Source organism: Bufo gargarizans, chromosome 10 (genome assembly GCF_014858855.1).
Source record: "Bufo gargarizans isolate SCDJY-AF-19 chromosome 10, ASM1485885v1, whole genome shotgun sequence".
Classification (NCBI taxonomy): Eukaryota; Metazoa; Chordata; class Amphibia; order Anura; family Bufonidae; genus Bufo; species Bufo gargarizans.
The window spans coordinates 73,399,030-73,405,029 of record NC_058089.1 but is presented as its reverse complement, the minus strand read 5'-3'; the positions used below and the strand labels follow the sequence as shown (position 1 = coordinate 73,405,029).

The window sequence follows — 6,000 nt, the reverse complement described above, 5'->3', positions numbered from 1 at the left end:
TTAAAAATGTTAAACGACAGGAAATATCCACAATGCAGCCAAAATGCAGCAGGGAGAATTCTGTGAACCATGTGAAAATCTCTCACGTAGAAGAAATGTAGACACCTGTATTCTTCATCTAATCTTTAAATCAATGTGTTAAGAGTCAGGCAAGTAGGCACGACTATTCAGTCTTTCCAGGGGAACAACAGATGCCACTTATCGTTCAAAATATATGTACACATGAAAACTGTTCTGTAGTCGGATGTGGTTTAATGTTCAAACTGGGGATTAATAGCTCCCAGTGAAGTGGGAATTAGACACGCAGTTCCTTGAATCCAAAAATTCCTGTTTATATGGCATATACAGAATTTATATTTTTTACTTTAAAAAGGAGCAAAGATGAAGGAAAGATTAAAGTGGAGAGTCACTTGATGAAGGCAACTTCTGGGATTTTACCCTCTGCCTGTGAAAGGAAATACAACACATTATAGATGTAAAGAATAGGTAAACTGCTATAAACAATAACAGGAAAACAAAATAAAGACCGGGTCAATATTTTTTTGAATATATAGAATATCCCTGCCCAACTGCATATCCACCCTCCCTGGCTTTAAAGAGGACCTTTCACCGATTAGGACACTGAACTAAGAATACAGACCTGTAGAGCAGCGCCCGGGGATCTCACTGCACTTACAATTATCCCTGGGCACCGCTCCGTTTTCCTGCTATGCCCTCCGGTATCTCCGGTCACAAAGTTATGGTAGGCGGAGTCTGCCCTTGTTCTTCTGTAGCGTTTGCCAATCGCATTGCAGAGCTCACAGCCTGGGAGAAAATAACCTCCCAGGCTGTGAGCTCTGCGCTGCGATTGGCCAGCGCTAGAGCAGAACAAGGGCAGACTCCGCCTACCATAACTTAGGGACTGAAATCTCCGCCTACTATAACTTAGTGAGCGGAGATACCGGAGGGAATAGCAGGAGAACGGAGCGGCGCCCAGGGATAATAGTAAGTGCCGTGAGATCCCTGGGCGCCGCTCTACATGTCTGTAGTCTAAGTCCATATTGTAATAATCGGTGAAAAGTCCTCTTTAATAAAACCGCCTTAATACACATTTCAAAGCGACACTAGTGAAATTGAAATTTCCCATATTACACTCAGCCTTCCCTATAAACCTGTGTCTCCTCCAGAGCTGTGCTCCGCTCACTTGCCTCATTCATGCTAACACCCCATGTTTAGGCTTGCTTTCATACAGTTCTTGAAGCCAAAGACAGAAACAGATTACAAACTGAGAACACATATCAAGCAAAGACTGTTTCTCCTTCAAATGCTGCATAAAAATCTTGAGCATGGAAACCCAATCTGACAGTGATACATTTAGAAATATGCACAAATCTCGGAAGCCTTAAGTACATATTAACCTCTGAACTAATTTTAACCATAAGGGCCAGTGAAATTATTTATCAATCCGTTTATTTAATCTATATTTTCAAACTTTTTCATTTTTTTCTATCTAGTGGTATGACATCTTATCAAACAAGATGTTATGCCTAATCCACATGACAGTGTTCGATTGACAGCGATTTTGAGCCAAAAACCAGCCATGAGTAAAAACAATGGTGCAAATATTTCCATCATACCTTAGTATGCTGCCACATGTCAAGACTGACAAAACAATGATCAAAACGTTAACGTGTGAATTAAAACTAAAGTCTGTATTAGACAGGCAGATCAACAAGCGCTTCCCTCCAGGCAAATCGCTTGCTAGGTAGCGGAGGAGACCGATGCCATTACATGCAGCCATTACCTCCGTAACATGGAGAGAAGTGATCACTATGCCATCGCTCATCCCCATACTGCCTAGTGGTTTGTCAGTGGCAAATCACCATTAGACAGCACCATTTGCTGCCGGCAAGTGCTGATTTTTAAGCATGCTTAAAAATCTTAACTGCCTGGAGAACGAGCAGCGGCAGTATTGCACTGGCCTATCTTTTGGCCCATAATTGCATTCTCATGAATTATTGTAGTGTAATTCTGCTGCCGAACATTTATGCAAAAGCTTGTTAGCGATTACTGGCCAAAGTATTGGCCAGTGTAATACAGTCTAAAGTGAGTGCTCCAGGGACAGAAATAAAAAGACTGCGCAGGCACAGAAATGAACTATTTTAGAAATAACTAATTCAGTAAGAGACATAAGTAAGGACCAGGCAAGCAGAAGAAGAAGTACAGCTACCCTCCACAGAAAGTACCAGTATTCAGTGTCTATGGAACTGAATATGGATTTTTACATAGTAATGGATAGCACCCAGAATCTGGTAACTGAATTTATTGCAGAGTACCATCAACTCATGTCAGCCTTACAAAAAAAAAACCAAAAAAAAAAAAACAGTTGCACTTTAATTTGTACTGTAGACAAAATCCTGATATTTTTATATTTTGGATAATTATTTTCCTTTACAATGCGCAGATAGGGGACTAGAGGATTTAAGACATGGAGAGAGGGGACCTTCACAGACTGGGAAAAGTATTTCAATATTTCTCAAAAACACTTTGCCAAGCTTTATTTTCCCATTTGTATTATTATTAGCATTATTATAGGGGATTCCCACAATACAAACATATCACCTATCCAGGGGAACTAAATATCTCAGAGAATGGAGCCCCTTGCACAGTGCCCGATTATTATCAGCAGTCCTTTAACAAGTGAATGGAGCAGTAATGTGCAAGTTCAACCTGCTGCTCTATTCATTTGAGGGAATGGGACCCTTTTATTGTGATAGTTGGGGTCCCAGCTTTAGATATTAACCCTTCCTATGCTGTGGATAGGGCAGGGGGTGGCAACCTCTGGCACTGCAGCTCCCAGTAAGTACACTTGTACAGCTGTTCTTTGAGCTTCTATAGAAGAAGTGAATAGCGCATGCTGGGAGTTGTACTTTCACAACGGCTGGATTGTCTGAGGTTGTGTATCCCTGGCAATATGGGATAAGTCTGCATTGTGGGAAACCATCATTTATACAAGAATGAGGGTAGAAAATGCCATATAATGAAGCGTTAGAAAATATATACAACTACTCACAAAAAGTTAGGGATATTGGCGTGTAGAAGAAATTTCAGGATGAACGTAAAATGCACTCTAACCTTTACAGGTAAACTTAATGTAACTTTCTCTAAACTTCTGAATGCACATGTCTAGCTGTTCAATGTTTCAGGACTTTTTGCACAACTTGCTGTTCTCCAACAAGGAACGTAACAGCAAAATTAATCTGGTGTTTTATCTAGGGTTGGGCGATATACCGGTATCACGATATACCGCGGTATTAAAAAAACGGCGATATGGCGATATCGCCGTTTCCTAAATACCGCGGTATTTTCTGACATCATCAAAGCGGTCAGACCTCTTCTAAACGTGCGTCCGCCCGCCCCTGCACCTTGCATAGCGCTGGGTAATTACTTCCTCTCGCTCCTGGCCTGCCTCCTTCTTGCTCCGCCTCCCTTAGTCAAGTCTCCACCCACCATCTGACGTCGTCATCCACCAGTGCCGGCTCTGTGTGTGGCGAACTGGCGATCCCCTGTGTGAGTACTGGTGTCTCTGGAGAGACTTTTTCTGCGGCTGTCTCACTAGTGTGTGCTCTGTCTGATGACGAAATTATAAACCTACTACTTCCTGCAGCGGCCGCCCTGACTCTCCCTCCTCCTCGCTCCCATAAGACCTTATTATAACGCTCCTTGTGGCCCCCCATACAGTGTAACGCCTCCTTGTGGCCCCCCATACAGTGTAACGCCTCCTTGTGGCCCCCCATACAGTGTAACACCTCCTTGTGGCCCCCCATACAGTGTAACGCCTCCTTGTGGCCCCCCATACAGTGTAACGCCTCCTTGTGGCCCCCCAGACAGTGTAACGCCTCCTTGTGGCCCCCCATACAGTGTAACGCCTCCTTGTGGCCCCCCATACAGTGTAACGCCTCCTTGTGGCCCCCCATACAGTGTAACGCCTCCTTGTGGCCCCCCATACAGTGTAACGACATCTCCCTGTGGCTGCCCCCATACAGTGTAACGACATCTCCCTGTGGCTGCCCCCATACAGTGTAACGACGTCTCCCTGTGGCTGCCCCCATACAGTGTAACGACGTCTCCCTGTGGCTGCCCCCATACAGTGTAACGACGTCTCCCTGTGGCTGCCCCCATACAGTGTAACAACGTCTCCCTGTGGCTGCCCCCATACAGTGTAACGTCTCCCTGTGGCTGCCCCCATACAGTGTAACGTCTCCCTGTGGCTGCCCCCATACAGTGTAACGTCTCCCTGTGGCTGCCCCATACAGTGTAACGTCTCCCTGTGGCTGCCCCATACAGTGTAACGTCTCCCTGTGGCTGCCCCCATACAGTGTAACGTCTCCCTGTGGCTGCCCCCATACAGTGTAACGTCTCCCTGTGGCTGCCCCCATACAGTGTAACGTCTCCTTGTGGCTGCCCCCATACAGTGTAACGTCTCCTTGTGGCTGCCCCATACAGTATAACGTCTCCTTGTGGCTGCCCCCATACAGTGTAACGTCTCCTTGTGGCTGCCCCCATACAGTGTAACGTCTCCTTGTGGCTGCCCCCATACAGTGTAACGTCTCCTTGTGGCTGCCCCCATACAGTGTAACGTCTCCTTGTGGCTGCCCCCATACAGTGTAACGTCTCCTTGTGGCTGCCCCCATACAGTGTAACGTCTCCCTGTGGCTGTCCCCATACAGTATAACGCCTTGTGTTTTTTTTTCTTTTAAATGGGCATTTATCGCGATATATATCGTTATCGCGATAACTTTTTTAATATCGTTATCGTCTGAATATTTTTGATATCGTCCAACCCTAGTTTTATCCACGATTTGCCCAATAAACTTCTTGGTTCAATTAGAATTGGTATTTAAAAAGTCCTCCTCATCATGCTGTTAACATTTTGACATCATGAGACAAAGACAGCACCTAACATTTGATCAACAGTACCTGTCTATTGCGAGGTTTCAAGCAGGATGTTCTCAGATGGAAGTGGCCACTGAGCTCAGCGTGTCATCAGTAGGTTGCAAAAGAGATACAGAATAACTGGTAGAGTCACTGAAAGGGAAGTACTTTGGCCACATCCCACACCAATAACCGCTTTATTGTGAACAATGACCTGAAGAAGCGGATGATGGATGCCATACAACTCCAGGCACATTTAAAAGTGTCACGTCCGACCATTCAAAACTGTTTAAATCCGTGTGGTCTGCTTGCTAGACGACCTGCAAGGGTACCTGACCACACCACCAGGCACAGGCATCATCATCTTGCAATGTCTTGGGAACATCGACTCTGGACAAGGGACAAGTGGGCCTCACTGATGAAAGTCAATTCAAGCCAAGCAGAAATGATGGCCGCCAACGATGTCAAGGCGATCGCTATGCAATTAGCTATTGTCACCTTTGGTGGTGTTTACAGTGTGGGCAGGTATGTCTAGTCAATACAGAACTCCCCTACACTTTGTGAATAGTACAGTGACAAGCTCATACTACCTGAACAACATAATACAGTCATTGTGTCTCTGCATGAACAACACAGGCCCAATTTGATTTTCATGGACGACAATGTGCCAGCTCATTGAGGTTGCATCATTAGGGAACAGCTGCTGGAGACTGGAGTACCTCAAATGGAGTGGCATGCACTTTCTCCAGACCTGAATCCCATTAAAAACCCATGGGATCAGCTGAGTCGCCGTGTAGATGGCTCATAACTCTGTACACCAGAACCTCAATGACCTGAGGGCCGCCCTTCAAAAAGAGTGGGATGCCATGCCTCAGCAGACAATAAGTTTAATTGTCAAGCATGATATGTCATTGTCAAGTTGTAATTGATGCTCAAGGCCACATAAGTTATTGAGACATTGACATTTTTTGTGGGGGTATACCCACTACTGTTCGCCTTTGTTTTAATAAAATTGTTTGAGATTAGAAATCACAATTGCAAGCTTCTTCTTGAATGCTCTACTTTTACAATATATCACTGTAGCGT

General features: G+C 44.9%; 1 protein-coding gene across 3 annotated transcripts in view; it reads right to left on the bottom strand.

Annotated features, from left to right (window-relative positions):
• Positions 1 to 368: 368 nt before the first annotated feature.
• NXF1 (nuclear RNA export factor 1) overlaps positions 369 to 6,000 on the bottom strand; it is a 75,205-nt gene continuing 69,573 nt past the window's right edge. For all 3 annotated transcript variants that reach the window (XM_044269418.1, XM_044269417.1, XM_044269415.1), the window contains exon 21: positions 369 to 445. In XM_044269418.1, the coding sequence (XP_044125353.1) occupies positions 407 to 445 (39 nt within the window). In that variant the 3' untranslated portion in view covers positions 369 to 406. The remainder of the gene's footprint in view (positions 446 to 6,000) is intronic.